The sequence below is a fragment of the Limulus polyphemus genome, unplaced genomic scaffold (assembly GCF_000517525.1).
Source record: "Limulus polyphemus unplaced genomic scaffold, Limulus_polyphemus-2.1.2 Scaffold624, whole genome shotgun sequence".
Lineage (NCBI taxonomy): Eukaryota > Metazoa > Arthropoda > Merostomata > Xiphosura > Limulidae > Limulus > Limulus polyphemus.
This window is the reverse complement of record NW_013666234.1, coordinates 51,361-77,594: the sequence shown is the minus strand read 5'-3', so window position 1 is coordinate 77,594 and position 26,234 is coordinate 51,361. Positions and strand designations below refer to the sequence as shown.

Below are 26,234 nucleotides of genomic sequence, written 5' to 3'. Positions count from 1 at the left end.
TACCTATACTAAATTAGACTAATTAATTAGTATAGATAGAACGAACCTAAGTTAGAGTAACTAATAGTGGTAGGAGAGTGTCGTAGTAAGTAGGTAATGAAGAAAAACTTTAATATAAGTTTTCTTCATTACCCATTCAAGCCATCTCCAACCATTATATTTGCATAATGATTAGTGAGGTACTGAAATCACTCAGTCTGTGCAAGGTGGGGTAACAACTAGCATAAAATACAGTGGTGAGGACTGACAACATTGAGAAACCTATCTCTATTTTAAGTCTAATTTCTCTACAAAACTATTGTTCACCCATATGATTAGCCAAAACATAGTAACTCTTACATATACCTCTTGGAGATACTGTTTTCTCATGTGTTGTGCAAGATAATAATGAATAATTAATTGGCTTTAAAGGCTAGAAAAATGCAGTGCTAGAAACCAAGTGAATGAGAGGCAAGTATGTTTACTGTGGAGTATCACCTATCTAATTGCTGTTGAGAAGTCTCAACTTCATGCCCAGATTGTTTGCTTGTTTGATGTAAAATAAAGGCTGAACATCAAACTTGCTGCCATAGCTATTACTGTTTAATTTCCCATTACAGGAACCTTATAAACATTTGGTAATAGTAAAAAACACGAAAAAAAGACTATTTCTTTTTCTAGAAATAATGTAAATGTTTCACTTCTGTGATGGCTGGTTTTATTGATCTGAACATTGCAGACTTTTACCTAAAAATGGCCACAGGATTCACTATAGCAAAATATGTCAACAAGAAATATTTTAATATGATAGCAAAGTCAGCTTTTGATACTCTTACATGCTATTTACATCACATCTTATGGAAATATGGGTAAAAGAGAGAAGAACTTTATGCTGTGAGTTATGTACATAACTTAAAATTGATGGATCCTTTACTTCAAATAAAGTGGAAGTATGAAGACTGTGCTATGTTCATTTACTTACATCCATCTTCATATGGGTTTCCACTTGACCTAGGTGGACATTCACAAACAAAGCTGCCAATTGTATTGATGCAAGTAGCACCAACACTACAGGGACCATTGGGATCCAGTGGTAGATTGCTTGTACATTCATTAACATCTAAAATATTTTGTATGAAAACATAATTTGTTATTTTAAGTTTTCTGGATAAGACCCAAGAAGTCTAAACATCCTTAAAATGACTTATCAATAAATAAGTTTTTTAAGAAATTAATGATTTAGTTTTTCATAATGAAGGTCAATATCTAAACTTTTATTCTCTACACTTTCTGGTCGTTTCTTAGGATGAAAATATTTTTTCAACTCATTTTTTTTTTATCTTTAAAAAAAAAAAAAATACAAGTCTCAGTATCAAAACATATATATCATTTTTTAGTTTTATAATTTTGACACACACAAAACACAAACACTTAATTAAGAAAGGTGTTCATTCTCTTATGTAAAAAAACTATAATCAGACTATACAATTTAAGAATAAAGTCAAAATTAAAGGTATTTCTTATACTTTATAATATCCTGAAATAAAAATATTCTAAGAAGTATTATTTAAGACATATCTGTTATACTAATAGCCATTAGTAATAAAGATTTGAGAATACAGCAAAATAGGATTTAATCAAATTTTTTAATTCTTGTAATACACACATAGTTAAAAATTCTTGTTTCTCACTCATTGAATAAAAAGTTAAAAAAAACCTTCAATTAAAATAATTTCTCTAGTGATCCAGTCACTATGACACAATGATTACTTAGTATTTAAACTTTTTTTTTTTCAAACTTGAATCATTATACTTTAATTAATACTGTCCTAAACAATGTCTGCTTGTAACTTTATATTTGTTGAAATCATCTGCAAGATTGTGAGAATTTATTATTTTACAGTTCTGATAATGAATTTTTAATACAAAAAAAAACAAATATATAAAATTTTGAAATTCTATAAGTGGTTAATGATTAATATTTGTTATACAAAATATTAACTATGTGTATAGTAAAAGTAAAGATTAACTAATGTACAGAGGTAAAAATGGAAAAAAGAAAACTTACCCCAACATCTTTCCTTAGGATTACCCTTAAATCCTTTGTTACATTCACAAACTGCTTCTCGTTGACTCAGCACACAACTAGCATGCTGACCACACTTCTTCCAGTTACAAGGATCTATGTGTGCAATAAATGAGATACTTGTTTCACAAATGAGAAAGCACTTTTAAAATATCACTGAATAGGTATGCCAATTAAATATCATTATTTTAAATATACTTTGTTTTTGAGTGATTGTATATACACACATAAAGTGTAGTTATGGCAACTATTAAAGGAAGTTGAACAAAAATCTTTTGTGTTTATTAATAGATGATATAGTGTGTGTTGTGTTAAAAAATATCAAAACTCCATTTGTTGTTCAAAATGCAATCCGAGATAATTATTCATTTACATAAATATTTTGAATGGAAGTTTGAATAGTAAATGAAAATTCTATTTATCTGATATTAAACATTTCGATATATTTATAGATAATATTAATAATAATATGACATTTGTAGTAACTGTATGAATTCAATCTTGTTACTCTTTTTCTTTAAATTTGTATTTAAAAATGACTTATATACTGTATTATATTCACTGCTGAAAGGTAATAACAAGGATAATTTACAGGCTCTGAAAAATGTTTTTATCAAAAACAGTGATAGGTATATATATCTAATAGCAGTTTAGCTGTAGTAAAATGTTGGGATATTAAAAAATCTAAAAGACTCTAAAGTTTTCATATGTAACCATCTAAAAATAAATCTAAACTTTCTTGAGAAAAGTAAGTTAAGAAAAATCATTTATAAGGCATTTGATTGTTATACACTAAATCTTTTAAAACAACCTTTTAACATTACTTACTTTCACAAGTTTGGCCATTTAGTACATAAGGAGGCATGCATGTACATTGACCTTGTATACACTGCTGACTTGCAGGGCAATCATTATTCGTGTTGCAAAACATTTCTGTACAAAATAAAAAACATAATGATAGGAAACAATTAAAGTAGAATATTAAAATAAAAAACTTCCAAGTTAATAAAATGTTTCAAAACCTGTGCCTCTGGGATTTTTGATACAGAGTCTCCATAAAATTAGCAAAATATAATTGTGACATAAAGAGTGAACAATGGAAAAACAACTACCTAAAACCCTAACATCTGGTTGATATCATGCAGCATTTGAAGTTGTTTTCATACTAAAAACATAATATATGAAACTATTATATAATACACAGTATTCTAAGATCATTCAGCACCCTAAATTAACTTTGTGGTATAAAGTATTAGCTACATAAAGATACAAAACTTTTTCACCTTAAATTATATGGTCTAAAAAACTTAAGTTACTTCGATGTAAAAAGTTAACAACTTATATTTCTTTATAATACAAGTTATCCCTGCAAATAGATGCAAGCCCAAAATTATACAAGGTGTTTACAATTGGTTGTACACAATCTAAAATATCTTTTCAGCAAAGGAAGACAAAAGACAGGGAGTAAAAAGCAAGTTGGTTTAAAAACCCTCAAGTTTTATTCCACTTCTCCAGTTTTAGCCTAAACTAAGAATGAAACTTTTGTTAACAGATAGTGTTGAAATGAAAGTTCAGTAGAAAAAAAGAAAAAGCAGAGATAATTTTTGGTAAGTGGAATTCATGTGCTAATTCTGACAAGTTTATCATGCTTTGGTATAAATCAAACAATGCTATTAAGCAATTGTGTAAGCCCTTCAATGAAATAAAACCTGTGTGTCCCTAGAAGAGGACTAGATAACTCGGCATAAATAAAGACACTAGTACTTCAGTTACTAAAACACCGGCTTACAAACTTGGACATGATAGACTACTTTTCCTTCTTATATTTGGAAGCTGGTGGTGTTATTGGCAGATAGAGACAATATTCATTTTGTATTTTTTGGCACTGAATATTGTCATAACAAACTGTTGGAATGGATGTAAAGGACTTTAATCCTGGGCACTGCACTCTAAAGGCATAACACTACTGGACTTTTGTCTGTGCAAACCCACCAAATCTCCTGTTTACACTCTATGTCCAGCTATACATGGTGATCTCCAGGATCATATCAAATACAGTGAAGATGTTTGCAAAAATATACTGAGGTTGACAGAAGTCTTGTGGAAGTGATTCACTTTGCAATATGTTCAGATATTTTTTTTATTTAAAAGTAATTACATCTTAAAACAACCATTTATAGACACCCTGTTAAATCCAATTTCAAACACTTTCACAATTTAGGTTTTTCTTAGCAATTTTAATCAACGAGTTCAAAGATCACTTTTATACTAACCAATGAAAGAGCACTCTTTCTTTGGATTTCCAGTGTAGCCAGAGTCACATATGCATTCATAAGAACCTGGTAGATTGATGCATTCTGCATGAGGTCCACAAAGAGACCATTCTTTGATTTCTGTGCATTCTGCTATATCTAGTGGAGAACAAAATTAAATTTAAGGAAACACTTTATGCTAATGTTTGTAAGATTTTATGTGTCTTTAATATAGTTTGTAATTTCTTTCATTAAAAAGAAGAAAACATAAGCTACACACACATATCAGAAATTAGAAACCAAATCCAAACAGACAATTAGGAACTGAATAAGCAATCTTTGCATTCCATCAATCAAACAAACTGAAACACATTACATGATGATCATCATTTTGCATTACAAGCATGTATAAGATAGTTATATGTTAAGTACATATATATATATATATATATCTATCTCCAATATCATCTTTTATCATTATTAACCCTCAAATTATTGGTTTGCTTACATACCACTCATTACTCATGGGATCCATATGTTGTATCATACTGAGTCGTATAATTTTTATATTTTTACCAGTCACAACACTCAGTATAAAGAACTGATCAATATAATTCGGTGCAAGCATTTATATGTACAACATACAAGAATTCCAGCAGTAATTAGAGAAATTAATTTAGTTGCAATATTGATGGTATGGTTTTAAATGTTTGTGTGTGATTCATAAGTTATTAGGGACCTGTAACCAATAAGCCTACTGCACAATTTGGTGATAAATAGTTAAGAACAATATGATTAAAAATCTGATAGTGTCTGCACCCCATCAGTAATGCTAGGATTAAATAAAACATATATAAACATATTTATACTTCTAATTGTAGAACTCCATAAGAGTTATATCAATTTCAGTCAGATATTCCATCACTGAATTTATTTCCAAAAGCTATGATATATACTTCTATTTAAAATTAAACTAGTGAGCATCATTAAAGGGGGCTTCCAGATCAAAATGACATATTTTTAGATACTGCATGTCATCATTGCAAGCCTATGCATTTACAATGTGTGTTATGCAGTGTGATTCATGTGTCCAAATAACTTATGTAAAAATTTAGCTTTGTCATCTTATGTAAATACAACACCATCACTTAAAAAAAAAAAAATCAATTAATTAATTGTTATCCACTCCCTCAAAATTTGATTTTCCTTACCTCTACAGTATCCATCAGCTTCAACAGTATAACCACGTGGACAGATGCAGAACCCATGATTTACTCCCGTAAAGACACATTCTTGATTTTCAGGACAAGGACTGGTTGTAGAGCAGTTTCTACTAACCTCTGTAGAACAAAATCAAAACAAATTACATTGAAAAAAAAGCTGAAATAGTCTTGATAGGTAAATAGCATGAAAAAATTTTAAAATCCACTTTTTAAAGACTCTAATTAATATTGTATATTCAGTTACCTAGCATTTTTAGCTATAATGGTGAATAAATAATAGAAAGTGCACTATTGTTTCAGAAATCGGTTCTATGTTCATCTTGACTAGAATACAAGAAAGACAATTTTTTGACAGTTTTATCTTAGTAAGTATGCAATTGTATCTTATCCAAATTGGATTATAGAAATATTAATATAAATTATTATGATATATTGTCCTTTGAAGTTGAAATATTATCTTACGGTGAATTTCAGAATTGCAAACATAATATAGAAAATCTCTTTGGTACCTGTATTTATGGAACTATGACAATTATCATTCTCCAGGTTATAAAGAGGAAAGTTCCAGGGAAATAAATTCTGAAACATCTTGTGATATTTATATTTTGCAGCAATGGTTATATGTTTACCAAATTCAAACTAAAGTTATCCTACCTCAGAGCTATTACTTATGATGTAAAAATTTGGTGTTAGATATCAGCGTAAAACCTACCTTTACTAATCTTATAAAAAGTATAGTTTTTAAAGTCTAAAATATTGTTTCATTTGTAATCTAGTGGTTGTAGATTTTTCTTGTCTAAATTTTCTAAAAGCATCATCCTCATGCAATATAAGACTTTAACCAAGGAACCCAAAATTTACCTAGTGAAATACTGATACCATCCATTAATTGTTAAAAAAGGTGCAAATTATCAAAACTTAATATATATAATTAGAAAATTACTCTTCAATCAAATCTTGAAAGATAGGTTCAATATTCATAAAACATATGACATTAACTATCATGAAAAAACTTTTTCATAATTTAACAAAAATAATATTATATTACAACTAACTTTATAAAAATAACTATTAAACACGGTGTTAAACTGTATTTTAAACTTTATAGGCACTTAAACTACATATCTGTTATAAGTCTAATATAATCAGGTTGTTTTGCAGTAGCAAACTTGTTTTTGCTTAAGATGACAATAAAGAGAATGTGCATATTGGTTTCTTTGGTATAATTTATTATTCTTCAACACATTGTGTAATCAACTATGGTATTCTACACTATTTATTTATTGTTACTTTCATTAACAGTATTAAATGTCATTACTTTTTAATTTTATTCTATATTATAGTTATTGTTTTTGGATTGTTAGATTAATATATATATTTACGACTAGCCTAAATCTCCTAAGCTGGCCAAACTTTGTGTTTTGGATTTTTAGATTAGTATATATATATTTAAGACTAGCCTAAGTCTCCTAAGTTGACTAAACTTTGTGAGATATTATTAGGATTATGGTTGAATACATCATTATCAGCTAGGGTACCCAACTGATGAAACAATGCCTTTTAATATATGTATATAAGTAAGAATGTAATAAAAGTATATTTAATAAGTTATACTCATTACTAAGTTGATTTTAAGTATGTAGATTGCTTTGATTGGAGGTTAATATCAATTAGCATAAATTAGTGTATAGCATGTATATTATCCTGATCTATGTAACTATTCTCTAAACTAAGGCATTCTAAAGACCTATCAAAACAGAGTAATTCTATACAATTATATCCAGCTTGATCTAATCAAAATATTAAAATGAAAAACACAAATCTCTGGTTTACCCTTGTTATAAACTGGTGTTTTGCATGCACGTATTTTGAATACATCTGTATGCATAAAATTAACTTACTAATGCAGTATTTCCCTTCCTGAACAAATGGAAATTTACAACCACAGTGAAAAGACTGGAAACTGTCCTCTATGCACACTGTATTTCCAGGACACTGGCTGTCTTTCTGGCAGGGAATACCTAATCATGAAGAAACAACATTATAAAACTATTTTGTTTTGATAATGAAAAATTAAATTTTGTACATTATTGAAACAGGTGATGAACATACTTATGATACTATTTGACAAAGTATCGTTGTATTCATTCTTTTATAACTAAGACAAAAGAAAATATAAAGACTCACTATGAGTAAGACAGACTGAATAGGGGTTGCCCTTGTATCCTTGTGGACAGAGGCATTCATAGCTTCCTTCCATGTTAATGCAGAGTGCATCAATCCCGCATGGTGCTTTGTCTCTGAATTCCGTGCACTCATTAATATCTGAAAAACAAAAAATAATTGTAATTTATTGACCTTTAATTTATGTTATTATTCACTGTCACTGAATGACAAAATAATTACAATTGTGAAAGTGACTAAATAATGGTTTGTTTGTTTGTAGTGAAGTACAAAGCTGTACAATGGGCTATCTGTGCTCTGCCCACCAAAGGTATGGAAACCTGGTTTCTAGCATTGTAAATCTCTAGACATACCACTGTGCCACTGGGGGGCCTAAATAATGGTATTTATGTAATCATATAACAAAATAATACCTACACTTCTAAATTCATATATACTTAATCTAATATCTCATATAGCACATATTGAAAAACCAATATTTATTATTTCTAAACTTTCCATTCTTTTTTCCTATTTAGAAGAATAAATTGAATTTTTACACCTTAATGTAAGATTTAAAATACATTAATTTTAGAAATAAGTTCTATTGATGGTTTAAGAAGTAGCTTAATTATACATTAATCAGTTCTAAGCGTGCAAAATCATTAGAAATGTTTATAAATACAACAAATAAGTCCAGAAGCTAGATTTGAATATCTATAAAAATAAATTAGTTGTTGATCTACCAACACAAATCCATCAAAATGTATCTAAATTCATATTTTACCTCTACATTTTCCTGTAACTGGATTTCTTATGTAGCCTCTCTTACAAATACACTTTTGAGTAACACAGTCTTCCTTTGGTTGACAAGGTGTTAAGGCAGAACAGCTATCCTGTCTCTGTGGAACTGTAAGTTAGACAAGTTTTTTAAAATTGTAAATTTATAACCATATTCATTAAAATTGTCTCAATTACTGTTGCAACTAAGACATTTAATTCGAATATTTATATATCAGCACCTGATCTTATTAATTTTATTTTCTTTATATTAAGAAAGAATACACCTCCTGGGTTGTAAAAAATAATCTACACATCTATTCTATACATTAAAAAAATGTAATCCATGAATTTCTAAGCTATAAGCTACTATACAGTGAGACACTCAGCTACATTTTTACACACATGAATATTATACAGCTCAATACATAGAGAGGTTGCTAGTAGCAGAGATGCCACCCATTCATATTTTAGTGAAATCATTGGATTTTTAATACCAGTTTACACCATTATGATTATACTATTAATTAATGATATTGTCTAACATTTTGCAGGTTTTTATAACATAACTGATAAATTTGTTATGAGAATGAAACCAGGATTCTAATCACTTAAGCGTTTCTACTTTGGAACCTTTACTCAAACACTTTCTTTAATGTTCAATGAAATATTGGTCAATTAGAAATCATATTGATAGCTAGCTCAACCAGTATTTGAATAGCCAAATTAGTTATTGAAACAAAAGCCATCTAACCAAGAAAGTGCACCTGAAAAAATAAAAAAAAAGCGTGGAGAAAAAGTGATCCATATTGGGATGCCACTCTCACAACAAAGAAATTGAAAAGAAAAGGATAAAAAAAATTCCAGATATGTTTACTACTTAAACAATATCCATGTATCCATGATGTAAAGGTAAAAATAAGAAAAAAAAATCAGCCACAAGAATGACAATATAAGAAAAAACTGCATTCTAATATGGAACTTTGGCTTACTGAGACATGAACCTAACATTAAAATACCACAAATCAAAAATGAAACTACAAAAGAAAAATTTCAGATAAAATTAATATGTAAACAATACCTACAAAGTAAACTTAAGGTTAAAGAAAAAAACAAAAAACATCAACTACTGCAATTATAAATGGTGTACCATTATACAATTCTTACCAAACAAGGTATTGCTAAAATTTAAGTGTGAATACATTGCTGACTTGCCATACATTAAATCATTCAAAATAAATGAAACCACGTATTTTTTATGTTTCACTCTGTGGATTTTAGCTTTGCTTATAATGGAAAACTGAATGAAGATTTAGATTAACCATTCCTATTTCTCTACTCAGATTCCAAATTTTTTTAGGCTGGCACTTCTGTTTTACATCAATTAAGAATTGTCACCTGTGCAAGTAATATATATGCACTCTTACCACCATCAGGAAAACATCCTATATATGGGTCACCCAAAAGACCTTGAGGGCAGATACACTCATAGGATCCTGGTATGTTACGACAAACAGCATCTCTTCCACAAGTATCACTAGCATCACATTCATTGATATCTGCAAAATAAAATGTTTTATTACATTTCTATGAGTTTATGTATACATATATACTTTCCTAGTATTTTTGTTACCATGTATAGTTTAATTTTCAATAAGCTTAAAAAAAGTAACAAAAGAAAATTTTTAAATTTTCCTCTGTGTCTACTTTTCTTTTAGTTATTAACATATACATAAGTTACGAGATATATTTTTTCTTACAATTTTGTTAATGATTATTTTTCTCTCATAACTTTGTTGGAGCCTTAAATAGAAATATATTGAATTTTACACACCTCAACACACACTATTTTGATACTGTAATTATTACACCTTATTAACTGATTTCTTAATTACAGCAACTTTCTGTTAGTAAACATAAATAATTATTTTCTATGAATTTAATGGGTATTATTAACTTTTTTCTCACTTATTACACTGTATTTTTAAATTGTCATACACAAATAAAACTTTAAATACAAGAAACCTTCAGACAGTATTTATTAAAACAAGCTTAAAATGACAAATTCAAAACAAAATTATTTATTATTAACTGACAAAAGCAGACTTGTTCTACTAAAATGTATCTTTGATTCTAATATAAATCACTGAAAAAAAAATTAAACGTGATAACAAAGAATATATTTGAAAGTTTTATATTTTATATATTCATTCAGAGAAATACTTACCCACACAACCTGACAAACTGTTGCTTTGACCTGTGTAACCAGGAGCACATACACAGTTAGGATGACCAAAAAGATCCAGTTCACATTTTGCATTGTCTACACAAAATATCTCATCACAGGGATCTATAAGAAAAAATAATTTTTAACTACACTTATATTAAAAATGCTATCTACTGTGATTCCAAATATTAAAAATATATATATATCAGTTTTATCTTCTTCTTTTTTTGGTATGCTTGAACTTATAACAAATTAGAAAAAAAAGTTTTGAACTATCTATAAAACTTCTTGGGTTTTTATGGCAAGATATTATTAAAATACATTTTCTATTTGAAACAGTAAGTGCTTTTAAAACAATTGTTTTTTGCTAATTTCATAATATTTCATCTATATTTACTACTTTATATCACTTAAAGGAAAACAAATCTTATTTTGGTTTAATAAACTAAAGTAATTTCAATAATTATGATTCATGCAAGTTTTGTTAATAAAATTCAGATACCTTTTATCAAGTGCAATACCTAATCAAAAATGAATAGATAACTTACGTTGACATTCATTTCCAAAACTGGGAGATGGGCAAAAGCAATGTTGGTTCATGCATATTGCATTACCTGGACAAGCACTGTCTTCAATACATTCAATCATAACCTTACCTGATTAATGAAAAACAACAAAAAACTCTAAATGTCATAAATATCCTACTGAAATTAAACCAAAATTACATGACTCAATGCAAATATGTATACAGGTAAAATAATATAACTGTATTTAATTGCTATTACAGCTGACAGTCAAGGAAAATTACATGTATGAAAGCTAAACAGATAAACTAAAAGTGCCAAAATCACAAGCAATACAATATTAGTTTCTAACATTTGAATTTCATTGCATTTTTCTAAGAAAATTCTTTGTATATTTAAAAAAGAAATAAATATATTATAAATACAGACAGCACATATAAATAACAATAATCAAATTTTTAAAAACTAAAAATATGAGATAGTAGTAGTGAAATTGTAAATTTTGATGAATGGCAAGTAAAACAAGTTAGTTGTGGTATATTCAGGTAAAACTGAGTTACCCACAGGACAACTGGATTGGTCCACTTAATAAAAGAAGTTTCAACAAGATATCTATTACAAAGTAGTACTGAATCTCTGAGTAAATGAATTTGTGAAAGAAAAAGATTGAACACAATGTAAAATACAAGAAAGCAATCATTATTTATTTAAAGACGCAAACACAATGTGTGTAATTGCTTTACAGAAATGAGAGTCAATTCTACTGGTTTAGTTATCTTCAATTGATCAGGTCAAAATCATCCACTAGACTGTCTAAATTCAATGTTCCTTACTTTATAGCTAACATTGAAGAGTGATGTGTGCAACCCATGTAAATTATCATTTTCATTCAAGCAGAGGAAAGGCTCTAACCTCAAGATACCACCTGAGCTACCATTAAAGAACACTAGTATTACAGCCCCCCTCCCCTCTCAATGGGTAAAACAGGTGTGATCTAAATAGAATGACTTGAGACAAAGATAGTTAGAATGACAATTTAATGATTTTCTGGACTATTTATTATGTAAAAACTGCACATATATAGAATAAATGATAAATTCAGAATAATACTATAAAAAAATAGGAAAGTATAAATACATGATATTCTAGTGCAACGGGCATATTAAACCTTGAGGGATTGTTGGATCTTGCTGTTAAACTTACACACACACATATGCATGTTAATGGGTATATCAGTCTTGGATGAAAAAAAGAAGTAAAAGACCTAATAAAACTTACATTCCTGAAAAGGATCTCCTGCTGTTCCTGATGGACAACGACATTCGAAACCACCTTCAGTGTTGGTGCAAATAGCAGAAAGGCCGCATCTTCCATTGGCTCCAAAGACCTCAGAACATTCATTAATATCTGTAAAAAAATTTAGAAGGAATAGTTCTTACTCTGTTTAAAAATAGTTGATGAATAAATCATTCACAAGGTACACCTGCTTACTCATGTCATGATCAGTCTGAACCCATAAGTTTTAATTTTTTCCTCCAGAGCTTACAATTTCCAAAGACATTAATACACAACAATAAACAAGCAATTACCTATTGATTTAAATTGGTTACTCACACCAATCTAAATACGCTTTTTTTTTTCTATTAATTTGCCTACTTATTACTTCGTTATTACTAAGATTAATTACACTTTATATAAGAACAATTAATCTGATCTTGCATTGCTCTTGAACTACATTCATCATTGTTAATCACACTAAATCTGAAGGATGGGGAGATTAACTTTAAAACCACACATTTTGGCAAACTCTCCATATACTCTCTACTGTACATGAACATCGGCTTCTAAATTGTACTTAAGCCAACTAAAGTCATAAAAATTCATTATAGCTGTATTGAGGGACTTGACAGATATGTGGTCAAATAGGATTGTATCATTCCTGTTTTTTCTGCCATATTTTTCATGAAAACAGCTAGTGATCTTGAAGTGTAACTGAAAGCTTATAAGTTATTTGCTTTTAGGCCTTTGTCACCTTTAAATCTAAGTTTATTACCTTGTTAATGGTACTAAGAGATATGTCCAACTTTATTGTAGTGATTTTTTTTTAGATTGAAGGGTTTTTTTTTTTCATAACTATAGCCTTTGATTTGTGAATAAGGGTTAGGGTGTAGTTTGGAGCTCATTGCTGTTCTAAAAGTTCTAATGTGTTTTTTGAGAATACTAAAAGGTTTCTTTTTAAAATGTTGCTATTTAGCTTTACATTATCTAACCATCATTTGTATGAATTTATATATATTTAGCCTAAGTCTACCTATGGCAGCATTGCACTGTTGAATGATCAGTAATTTGCTGTGAAAGAAATAGATAGGTGTATTACACATATTGTTTATGGTACCAGGGCTCACATCTCTGGTGATATGCTACTGAATTAATATATATATATATATAATCATTTAAATAAAGGTACAAATACAACTGATACAAAGATTAATTATCAATAACTTCTGTTCAAACATAAGCTAACCAAACAGCTCAAAACTAAAATCCAAATTATAAACTAATGACTCTATTCTGGCTCAAAGTATTTAAAGTCATAAATCAATACCCGAGGAAATAAAATATATTTGAAATGCTTTGAGGCATCAGTTGGGGTTCTCTCATTGTCACAGTGGGAGTGTTATTTTCAGACAAAAATCTAATAATATCTTACTAGGAGAAAAACTCATACTTCACATATGAAACATTTTTATTATTATGGCATTTTGTATTTGAATTCACAGAGTTTGTAAAATGTAAAGGTAGTGCTGCGTATTTAAAATAACTAAAACAGTTAAGTGACCTACCTAGTCTATTTATGCATGAGGTTAAGTACATAATTCTGAACAAATCTGATGGCTGTGCAGAGCATATCAATGAATGTGAGGTTAAATCTATTCCACAACACATGATATCCACCAAACTCCTCTACTACAAAAGATACCTTGAGCCAAATGATGTGATCAAAAATGACAAACTGATCAACTTATCTAGTAAGAGACTTCAGATCTAGTAATGCTTTAAAGACCTGTGTATCAGGGTAATCACTAAATTCTGTGATATTATTCCCAAGTCCCTATTAAACAGGGTGATGGTACCAGCACCTAAAATGACTATAAACAAATGAAGAAATTCACACATAAAACCTTAACACATAAGCACTGATGTCTGAGATGGGGCTCTGATGGATGACAGAATTATTCCCTAATACCTTTCCCTTTGCAATGCATAAGGTAATATCTACACCCACCCCTCACTTATGCATATGGTGATATCATCCATACTTCTTTTTTCCTAATTTGATTTTTGCACAGATAAATGAAGTTTAAAAAGCTTCCCACGTATACACACACAAGTTACTCTTTTAATTATATAGATCCATTTTATTATATTAAGAGTTTTAATTATTTTTAAAGCCATACACTAAGCTAACAATGCAAAATAATCTTCATGGGCGTGAAAGAATAATAATAATAATAGCAAATTATTTTAAACATTATAATTACTAATAATAATGAAACTGATTTTATGGAAAAATAAGATTTAATAGGTGAAAAATATAAGAATATCAGAATTCTGCTGGGGTAATTTATAGTAATAAAGAGTTTAAAATCTATTAGATATGGCTGCATATTTCACTTGACAGGTATTTACCTTGACACCTTAATCGGGCATTGCCAGTGTACCCTGGATAACAAGAACATGAATAGCTCCCAAGAGAGTTCTCACACATAGACCTATCTCCACATTGACCACTCATACCATATTTAGCATCACATTCATCAATATCTGAAAAAAAGTCATAATTTTGGTTAGAATCCGATTTAAAAAATTTTTTTTCTAAAACATGATTAACTTATTCTTATAAACATATATAATAACTGTAAAAAGCAAGTTCATTATTTTTTTTGGCAAAGTGCTATATTTGTTAATAAAATAATCAATAAGATTGAGTTTAATGCACTGTACATGTACAACAATGTACATTCTTGTTCATATTGTACATGGTGTTTACTAATCAATCTATTAAAATCTTGTTTAATAGAATAGAAGGATGAACAATACTTTCCATTATTATAATTGAAATTTTATTGCTCTTACATCAATACTTATTCTTGAAAATGAATTATTTCTGAAATTGTACTAAACTGTAAAAACAAATATTAAAACTGTTTCCCATCTAGGCAAGTTCTAAATCCAGTAAATCTGTGAAAGCAATGACTTATATTAATTAATTTAAGTTATTGACTTTTGAACCAGAAAGAGGTTTGTATTAATGGTCTAAAAACCTGAAGCTTAAGCTATTTTGAAATTTGACTTTAATATAATTTTTGATATATTTAACACTTTTGTTTAGGGATGGTTTCATTCTTTCAAAACCTGATATTAAATATTTTGGATTTAAAGTTGTGATGATAATGGAGGTTATCATATTATTTGTATACGCAATTCCAAAAATCTATAAACCAGTATAAAGTGAACCAAAATCAAGATATAATTTTCTTCTAAAAATGTTTGTACAAATAAAATGTTTCTCCTGAAGATTATTTCACATTCCACTAGAAAACCATTCATGATTTAATATAAAAAATGTTTGAAATGATAAATTTCTACATTATTAGTTCAAATAAAGTAATTTAACTTAATTAATAAGCAGTACAACAATTACTCTACATAAGATTAACAAATATTACAATGTACAGTGTACCAAATTATATATTGAGCATCTTAACTTTAAAATCATTTCAAGATATCATTTGATTTTATAAACTGAACAATTTTTCATGTAGGATGTGATATGATGAGAAAATTGTGAATACAAATTAATCAAAGACCTGACTCCATGTATAGACAATGGAGTGTCAAAATTATCATACTCATTAACTCCATTATTAAAATTCTGTACACTGAGTGAATATGGCTGAAAAATTTCATTTTTTTCTGAAAATGTGGTGTCTATTTACTTGTGACCACACTGTATATATGATTGTCCAAATAAAATTACTGTTTTGAAAAGTTTTTATTTTTTAAGTAACTATCAGCTTGGATTTTCTAAATCCCTGAAATACGTTTATACAATTAAGGAAAGATTATACCAAGAAAGATATAAAGTGAAACTTTACTTTACCTTCACAGTATCTAAATGGATCTCCAGTGAATCCAGGAGGACATACACATTGATAACTGCCCAAAGCATTAGTACATATTGCTCCCTGTCCACATAGTCCTGATGGTCCATGGCTGTTACTGCACTCATTCACATCTAAATAAATTGTATCCTTAGTGGATATCTCTTTCAAATAAATATTCATTTTCTCTTCAAAAGACTGCCAAACACAGATTGGTTCACGAAAAGCTACATTTCACACATTAGTATTAAAAGATGTGTACATAAGTATCATAAAATATTACAAACATTAACCACACAATACCAGGAAACACAAAAAGCCTATATAAATTATCCTTGCAAGAACAAAAATAAATCTAAATACATTTGTGGTACAATATGCTACTTATTAGTGAAATTAAAATGTAGTTCTTTAAAAGATAATAGCCCTTTTTAGATTTTATTAGTAATACAGCTCTTCATTATGAGAAGTTTTGAGATAAACCTGTTTTAATTATTCAGTGCATAAATTTTCACTTAAGACCAAGTTTGAAATTTGTGATGATTTTTTATATGCCCTTAACCACAATTGGCATTTAATAAAAACTGCTATTTAATATTAATTAGATTTACAAAACAGCAAATGCAGTTATTTTTTATTATAAAACCAGTCTCTTTATTTACTGCTTGATTGTTCTTTTTCATAATTTTTCAATTATAAAACTTTCTTTAAGTATCTATTATTTACGTTTAGTCAGTATGTTAATGAGTTTTCAAACAAGTTTTTTTCATATTCTATATTCAATAGACATGTATCTTTGTATTTAAGCTATATTTTTCTCTCCATGTACTGCAAAATGACCACAAAGAAATTAATATTAAAGGCATGTTTATTTTTAAGAAAATGCACAATGAAGTGTAAGTGATAATTAAGACTCATTGTCACAAAGGTTAATGTTACAAGGTTTATGTAGAGATAACTTGTGGTTATAAATAACTTTATCATAAAACCTGTGAAAATTTTTTAACTCAAACAAATTTGAGATACTTTGCATTGCAGTTCGAGGTTCAATATGATGGACCCTGTTTTGGCATCTTCCTTGTAAAGAACTAAACATTAGCTTAATGACACACATATATATATACTTTGTACTTGCAAGTTCACTGACAAGTATTCAGTGAAGTTTGTAAAACCAACACTCACCAATACAGCCAGCTGTTATATTTGTTGGATCAAAAGTAAATCCATGGTCACAAATGCAGTTAGCCTCTCTTCCATTGACTCGACAGGCAGCATGGGAACCACAATCAATGCCAGCACAAGGAGCTGGAAAAGTGTATACCAGTGTTAGATTGAACAATCTTTCCATTCCCAAAACACTATTAAGAGGGCAAAATCAAATTCTACATTCTGACTACTGGTACCAAGAAACAATGAATAAAGAAAGCTTATACAGTCATTAGTACAATTAAAAGACAAATAAAACTTACATTATATTTTATCTTACAAAGCATCAACTCTAAAATTATGAAACACAAATTGCAACAATTTAACTGTTATGATAGTTTTTAAGAGTTATATATTATCATAAACTAAAAGCTGATTTAATTCACATTATAAGGAACTTCTAGTGAGAGCTGCATTACATGATCTTAGTAAAGTGCGTTATGTTCTGATAGGAGTGGCTATGAGAGAGAAATCTTTGGTTTAGCTACACTCACTGTGGTGGCTGAAAGTTGTGCAAGTGTTATGTGAACATTGAAATCTAGATATGATATGCCAAAAAGGTGTTAATTCTGAGCACTATATTAACTAATAACAAATTCAAATTATCGTTTTTTTCTAAAACATGAAAAGTCAAGAAATTTCTGTATAAGAAGTCAAAAATAAGTACTGACACTGTGACCCCCACCACCAGTTTGAAAACAGCTGGAATTAGACTAGAACTACCTGAATTTTGCTATTACTTTAACAATATTTTTCTGAGCAGCCTATTCAATATAAAAATACAAAAATTTCATCCTATAGCATAAGGATTATTATGCTTATAAAAAAAAATGATTTTTTCATTTAAAAATGTTATATAAAAATTGAACATGTAAAGAAGAATTTTCACCCCCATATAGTTTAAGCATGATTAAGTATTCCTTTCATTACAATAATTTAAGTATAGTTATATAAATATAAGCAAAAAATGTTAAAGAAATATAAGGAAACATGTAATGTATTTAACATCAATTATTTTCATTCACTAACTAACATTAAGATTTTGATGTACAAGTATATGCACTAGTTTAAACAACTGCTGATACATACAAACACAGGCTACTTCTGGGTCCCCTTGAAGGTGGTCAGGGCAGACACACTCATAACTACTATTTCTGTTAATACATAAGGCATTGGTTCCACATGGAGGTATTTCAAGTAGACACTCATTGATATCTGATGATAGTAAGGATTGAAAAGAAAAATAAGTAATTATAAAAAGGTAAAGCAGTAAAAATCACTAAATTAGAAAAAAATAGAATCCTAAGTGTCAAAAATCTACAAGGAGAGTTACTTTGAGGGAAATATAAGATTACATAATTTCAAAATTACATACTTTCAATATCAAGTTGCTTCACAGCTAACAAACATGTAAGAAAACCAAAAAGATCATTTAATATAAAAAAACTACTAGCATTCTGAATTTACTTAATAAACAATATGAGTATCGATGTGTTAAAATAGAGTCATTGTCCAATTTAGATACAGAAAAGTTAATATTAATCAATGGACTGAAACACAAACAGTAAAAATTCTCTTGACACCGGAGCAGATGGTAATCGTCCTAGGCAGTTGTGACAAAATGAAAATCTCAACTTCAGACCAGATGAGAGTATCTGCTGAATTTAACCATATAAATAAGTGGAGAAAATGAAACCAACAGAGATTCCCTTAGTATTGATACCCAAAGAGGGACCCTTCCATATACGGTATTTGCATTTTGACTTTGAGTGGACTGTTTTTCACTTTAGTGTCGAGTGATTAATTCAGCAATAATTTAGTTAAGTTAACTTATAGCAGCTAATAACTGTTATTATAGGGTTTAATGAAGCTGATGTGATAACTTTAAAGCAGTCGTGGCAGTATTGACAGAATAGGTGCAAATGCTAACATGCATGATGACTGACTTCAACGTTAGATATACATGACTGTTTACGTTAATGCAAGTGTTATGATTTAGATGGTTTAAGTATTGCCCTAGTAATAAATTTAGTTATTTTTACAAGTGATAGTCTATCGCAGGTATGTTTATGTAACCGTTTATGAATCATACATTGTGTAGTTCAACTGTTGGTGAATTGGAACTTGTTGTATTATTGCATCATATTAATAGAACCTTCTATGTTTTCTCATTGGTTTAATTGAGTATTATTACATCATAATATCTCACAGTGAACGAAACATTCTAGGCTTCTATCAGGCTATAAATATGCATCCAAAATGTAGTTTGAGTTAGACATACATAGATAGTTAAATAGATCTAGACCGTATGATTGTGAGTTTAGCCATAAAGAGCATATAGTGATGATTTCATGAAACTATCAAAGGTTGTATTGTAATAACAGGGTAGAGAATAATAATTTGTCTTTGTCAAATTGTGTTCTAAAGTAATTCTACCAGCCTGTTTGGACTTTGACGAAAAAGAGACAATTATTTAAAGCTCTAGATTCAACTGTGGTAACAAACAGTATAATGAACATTTGTATATACATTTGACTTGTTTTAATATATTATTTTAAAACAATTGGACTGGGTGCTATTTGTTTATTGTTGACATTTATCAACAACAAGTCAGAAACACCTACTGTAAAGAATCCGACCCATACATAAAAGCTGACAGCAAGAGAAAGCCAGACTCCCTCCCCTCCACATCAAACTTTGAAAGTTCATTCTACCATTAGCCATGGAAAATTCATTAATATATATCACTGCAGTCAACCCACCACCCCTGTCTGTTGATAAGTTTGATGCTAAGTTGGATTTTAATGTCTTCAAGTTTCTTAAATTTCAACATTCAGAAGATATTTGTTTTGGTACAAATAATGTGGTATGTCTTCAATTTAATGACATTCTATCACCAGAATTTTACCAAAGTAAACCACATGTCCATTAATTTTTTCTTTACCTTTGCAATGACTTTCAGGAGTAGGCCTGATTTTTTCGTAACCACTTTTACATTCACAGTGGTAGCTGCCGATGGAGTTGACACAAACTGCGTTAGGGCCACAGAAATTTGGTGTCCCACATTCATTGACATCTGAATATACATATGAATTAATATTGAGTTTAATCACCATGTAAGGATCACCTAAACCAAGCATCCAATCAACACTATAACTTTATAGTCACACATCATTTATATGAACATATAAATTAATCAAGTGAACTTAGGGGTAAAGTTTATTAAATTTTTTGTAGGTTTTATCTTAATTTGTACAACTGTCTAAAACACAACAGTGAACTACAAAAAATAATAAAGTAAAATGAACATTATAGAGAAAATATAAGACTGATAACTGTCAGGAGTATGAATAGTCTAAAATTGACAAGTATGGCTCATGAAAGCAATAAGAAAAATTTCACCTCTTGATGTTTAGAGTAAAATCTTAGTGGTTGCTATTTCAGTGCCATATGTTTAAGTATAAAAACATGAAGATTTGTGGTTAATAGTTACATGAAGAAGACCATTCTATTCAAAGCCTATGAAGGTCTTTTTGTCAGTTTTTTGGTTTTGTATGTAACTTATTTTCATGATTATGTTAACATTACGTTCTACTGAGGTGTTCATCCTAACTTTTTTTTTTTCACTTAATTTAAAAAAAAAATTTATCTGATCAATAGTATAATTTTAAGTGAGTTTATTACTGCAATTTGTAGATTTAGGGATGGGTCAAGAAAAAAATGGCTGCCACATTCAATCTCTTACTTTATGATACTTACAAATAATTGTTAGAGTTATAGCCTTATTTGAGCACCTAATTGCCATTATCAAGTATTTCACAGCATTTGAGACTCTCAATATCACTGAAAGGTGTTGCTAAAGTAGGGAACTGGGAAATAGCTAAAGAGCCAAAGTGTTAATCACCTTTCTTTTATCTTTTCCCACACTAGCTAAAAATGTGTGAAGTTTTTGCAATGCTTTAGTATGACAGAAAAGCATTTTAAGAGCACTTGGGAACAGACTATCACTAAGCACTCTGGTGCTTAGTATAAGTTTTAAAAAAAATTATAATTCTAGTGTAAACAATATTATCATTACCCCTTAAAGTTAGCTTTCTTACAAAAGTTAAAATGTTCTTACACTGAAAATGTATTTCCAATAGATACTTACCTCCTCTCACGTAAAAGCTATCTCAATCGTTGTTTTCCCTCTAAGCATTGCTAAAAGAAATTTTAGTAATCAGCACACCAGTCTTTATGCCCCACCAGTTTTGTGCCATTTCTGAACATGTACATATCATGTGACTACTTTCCACCAATAGTACTGTGCCACCTATAACAGTGCAGCTAGCTCCCTCTGCTATTCTTCCTCAATCCTAACTTTTGAGAATTGGCAGGTACTAGAATAAATACACTGGTTTTAGTGGGGAAGAAGGAGGGAAGTGTGTGAGAGGAGGTACGTACTGGTCAGAAATACATTTTCGATGTAAAAAAATGTTAACTTCTGAAATGGACTTATCTCCTTTCACACAAAAGCTAGAATCCTACGTTGCAAAGGTAGAAGGCTGTTGTAGATGCACAAAGAATAAACCAAGCAGAAAGTGACTGCCCAGAATGAACAGGTATGCTCTTCCCCCAGAAATGAGGAAAGGGACACAAAAAGGGCAGAAAAGGTAGCGGTTGAACAATTATAAAAGTGTTAAGAATGTGCAAGCTGTAGCAACATATAGCAAGAAAAAAAATGTAATAACAACAGGTGGTTAGTGGAAGTGGACCATGTTATTAATACCCAACAACCCCAACCATTAGTAAATAGAGTGACACACACCAAGCAACCAGAATTAAGAAGAGGAAGTGAACAACGGCCATAATCAGCCAAACTCCCGAAACCACCATGGGAGCAAGAATTACAACAAACCGAAGTACGTCTAAATATCTAACTTACCAAAGTCCAAGCCCTGATGACGTGAAATGTGTAAGTCTCCCATGTGTAAAGAATGGCAAAGTCATGCAAAGGGCATTGGAACCAGGCCTACTATGGGTATATCATCCTGATGTGAAGTGTATGTGTTGAAAAACTTACCACAAATTTCCTGACAGAACTTGAAGCTAGAGGAGGAAAGGGGAGAAGAACAAGTCTCCCCCAATTGAAGGACATGGAGGCCGGCAATTGGGGGAAGATGCCTGAAAAAGGAGAGACTAAAGTTGCAACTCAATGAGTGTTTTCTTCCTCAGAAACAGTGTCACATTGAAAAGAAGAAGAAAATGCCAGCTGAATGTAAGAGAACAATTCCCTGCAAACCAAGGCAAGTACTTCCTCAGCTGATAAAGTCAACCCTGTGTCCTGGGAAGTTGTGCCAGAAATGGCACAAAACTGGTGTGCTGATTACTAAAAATTCTTTTAGCAATGCTTAGAGGGCAGACAATGATCTAGATAGCTTTTGTGTTAGAGGAGGTAAGCCCATTTTAGAAATCTGGTGTTCCTTTAAAAAGCGTAAGTACAGGGTGAAACAGGAATTACCAGCTAATAATAGATGAGCATTAAGTCCCAAGAAGTCAAGATTATGACCAGTGATGATTAATAATCTATTGTAGCCAATTGTATGGTATAATATCAATACTTGAAGTCATTCTACAAGTGCAATGAAGAAACTGACAAACCTGATATGATATTAACAATATATATTACCATTGAATTATAAAAATAAAACAAATGTTCTCTTATCAACCTACTTCAACGAAATTGTTTAAAGAAAAAAAGAGGGAAAACAAGTAATAAAAAGAAATTGTGCAAAAATTAAGTATGATGTAGGGATGGCAATGCCAAAATGTACAGAAACAAGGAAGAGATGAATACACAAAACCACTACATAAGTAGCCAAATCTCTCAAAGAATAACCTTTATCTACAACTAAATGTTGAATTCCAGTCAGTTGCATGAATTCAGTATTTAATAAAAGCATTTAAACTGAATAGTGCTATATAGTATTATAGTGGCTAATAACCATAAGCTTGTAATATTGACTCAGTAGTTACTGGCTACTATGAAGGAGTTTCTTTATGGTTTTGTGTATTCATATATATATATACCTTATTTCTGTACATCATACTTAAATCTTGCAAAATGTTTCATTACTTTACATAATACGTATATGTAATGTCAGGTAGCAATGAATTCACGAGATTTATTCAAATATTTTAACTAAACTAAGTATATACATATTATGAATGTTATCCATTTCTGTGGAATTCCACAAAACCTTTATGTAATCATTTAACTTACCAACACAATCTATTTCAAGAGCTTGGTAACCTTCTGTGCATCTGCAACTTCTATTCACACAATGTGCATTTTCAACACACTCATGGTTTTCCTGGCATGGCACATTTACTTGAACTACACATACAAATCACATGTATGATAACATACTTTACACTAGCAATGAATTAACAGCAAGCTAATCATTAAAAACAAACCATTATTATAAAAAAGCACTTCTCAAATTAATTTACTTAAAAGTAAGTGTTGGATAAAGAATTTACAACTAATACTTTCAGCTGATAATCTTCAAATTTGATTCTAAAAACAACAGTATGTATATGAGTCAGTGTGTATGTGTATATACATTATTTTGCATAACTATAAATAATATTCAACTGATGCAAATATTTAATGAATTCAATTGAATAACTATTACCATAAGAATAAAAATGAACTCTCTAATTCATTTTAATACATAGAAAAATGATAAAATGTGAGGTATAAATTCATTTTCTCTTATATTTTTCAAATAGGAATAAGTTCTCCAATAATTATACAACATATATAATACTGAGAGGGGTCCCAAGTACCAAGTACAAAAACTGGCTGAAATGGGATTATATATTTGATGCACATAATCACAAGTGCTTAAGCTTTAATTTACACCCTGTGTCTTACACATTATTTAATTGTACATAAGAAATCATCCATGCTTGATAAATGCTGATTCACGCCATTATTTTTCTGGTATATTTGAAGGGTAATATAATGTATGAACACCAGAACATCACCCTTTACTATGATTTCTTTTGCTTTTATACGACTGTGTGTTCTTTTCTATAAATATTCCTCTGCATTTGAATATGACAACAAACTTTTACTAATATTCTCAAGTGTTACTTATAAATGGTCTGTTTGTAAAATTAATGGAATTTTAGCTTACTTACATTACAAAAGGATGTGTAGTAACATAACCTGAGCTAATTAATTTTCATAAAAATAATATTTTTCTAACCACCCTTTTTTTTGCAGGGCTTGTAACATCTCATATGCAAATAAGGTGTTTATAAAAGAAAACCACTAATAATCTGATGTTAAACAATCACCAAAAAGTTAATGTATCCTCATTAACTTTCAGTATCATATTATAACCACAAATTTTATCAGAATTAGGAAATTAAAATGAGATCAGAAGAACAAGCTCAACACTATACAAGTTGGTACTGATACATTTATAACAGTAATTCTTTTCAACATTTGTAGATGTAAGCCAACAGTCACTAGATAAAATGGTTCAGTCATCATAACCATAATTATCTTTAAACTCTAACTACTTGAGTTTATATGTATGTTCTCAAGTTACACAGAAATTACAACATTCATCAGGTTCAATTTCAATTTCAACTTCAATTTGTCCTGATTCAAACATGTTAACATTTATCTAAAGAAGAAATTTAATATGTGTATCACAGAAAAACAACCTAGTCTTGTAAAGCTAAAAACTGTACTTTGCATGATAGTAATCTCATAATAGGCTTACTTCTTTTACAGACAAGGTTGGCATTGCCATCATACCCTTCAAGGCATTCACATTTGTAGCTACCAGGAAGATTGACACATTCTGAATAGTTTCCACATGGATGCTGCTCACATTCATCCACATCTAAAGAAGCAAATGCAAAGATGAGAAAAGAATTTTTAGAATATATCAGTCTCATGTAGAAATTTTAGTTATTAGGCATTTAATACTTCACATGAAAAATCTGGAATATTTACTCTACATAATGACATTTAATTGTTTTGATTTAATATTTCTTTTAGTTATTTGAAAGCACAAATATTCCTATTGCAACTAAACACTATTGCATTTCCATGTAAGTTAAAGGTTCAAAAAAAGCAAAGAGAAGAATTAGTTTTTTAAAACACTAGTACTTGATCCAATAGACCAAAACCTGATTACAAAATAACAATGTTTAGGGAGAACAAGGGACCTACTGGTCCATCATGGCTGTCCCATCCTCTCAACTAAACTAAAACTATTAAATAAATAAATTTAAAAGAAAAATTTTAAAGCCAGCCCTTATCATTCCCATAGTTATCAAGCTTTCTCTTAAACTCAAATAAATTTGCTGTCTCCAAAACATCTGAAGGCAACCCATTCCAAAGGCTAACCACCCTGTAGAAAAATAACATTTTTTAGCTGAAGATGCTTTTTACCTTGCCAAAATTTATATTTGTGTCCCCTAGTCCTACTATTCTTGCCATTAAGCATGAAAATAGATGATGCATCAACACTGTCAATTCCCTTTACAATCTAAAACACCTTAATCAGATCCCCCTCTAACTCTTCTTTTTTCTAGAGAAAATAATTTCAAAAATATTAAACTC

General features: G+C 29.7%; 1 protein-coding gene across 1 annotated transcript in view; it reads right to left on the bottom strand.

Annotated features, from left to right (window-relative positions):
* LOC111085801 (fibropellin-1-like) overlaps positions 1-26,234 on the bottom strand; it is a 73,230-nt gene that overhangs the window by 45,094 nt on the left and 1,902 nt on the right. The window contains exons 2-15 of the mRNA XM_022386047.1: positions 25,387-25,509; positions 25,221-25,287; positions 23,868-23,981; positions 20,550-20,681; positions 18,695-18,820; positions 17,582-17,704; positions 16,399-16,626; positions 14,925-15,059; positions 12,513-12,641; positions 11,259-11,366; positions 10,711-10,833; positions 9,914-10,042; positions 4,339-4,476; positions 962-1,099 (exon numbers count right to left, since the gene is read on the bottom strand). Of these exons, the coding sequence (XP_022241755.1) occupies positions 962-1,099; positions 4,339-4,476; positions 9,914-10,042; positions 10,711-10,833; positions 11,259-11,366; positions 12,513-12,641; positions 14,925-15,059; positions 16,399-16,626; positions 17,582-17,704; positions 18,695-18,820; positions 20,550-20,681; positions 23,868-23,981; positions 25,221-25,287; positions 25,387-25,509 (1,813 nt within the window). The remainder of the gene's footprint in view (positions 1-961; positions 1,100-4,338; positions 4,477-9,913; positions 10,043-10,710; positions 10,834-11,258; positions 11,367-12,512; positions 12,642-14,924; positions 15,060-16,398; positions 16,627-17,581; positions 17,705-18,694; positions 18,821-20,549; positions 20,682-23,867; positions 23,982-25,220; positions 25,288-25,386; positions 25,510-26,234) is intronic.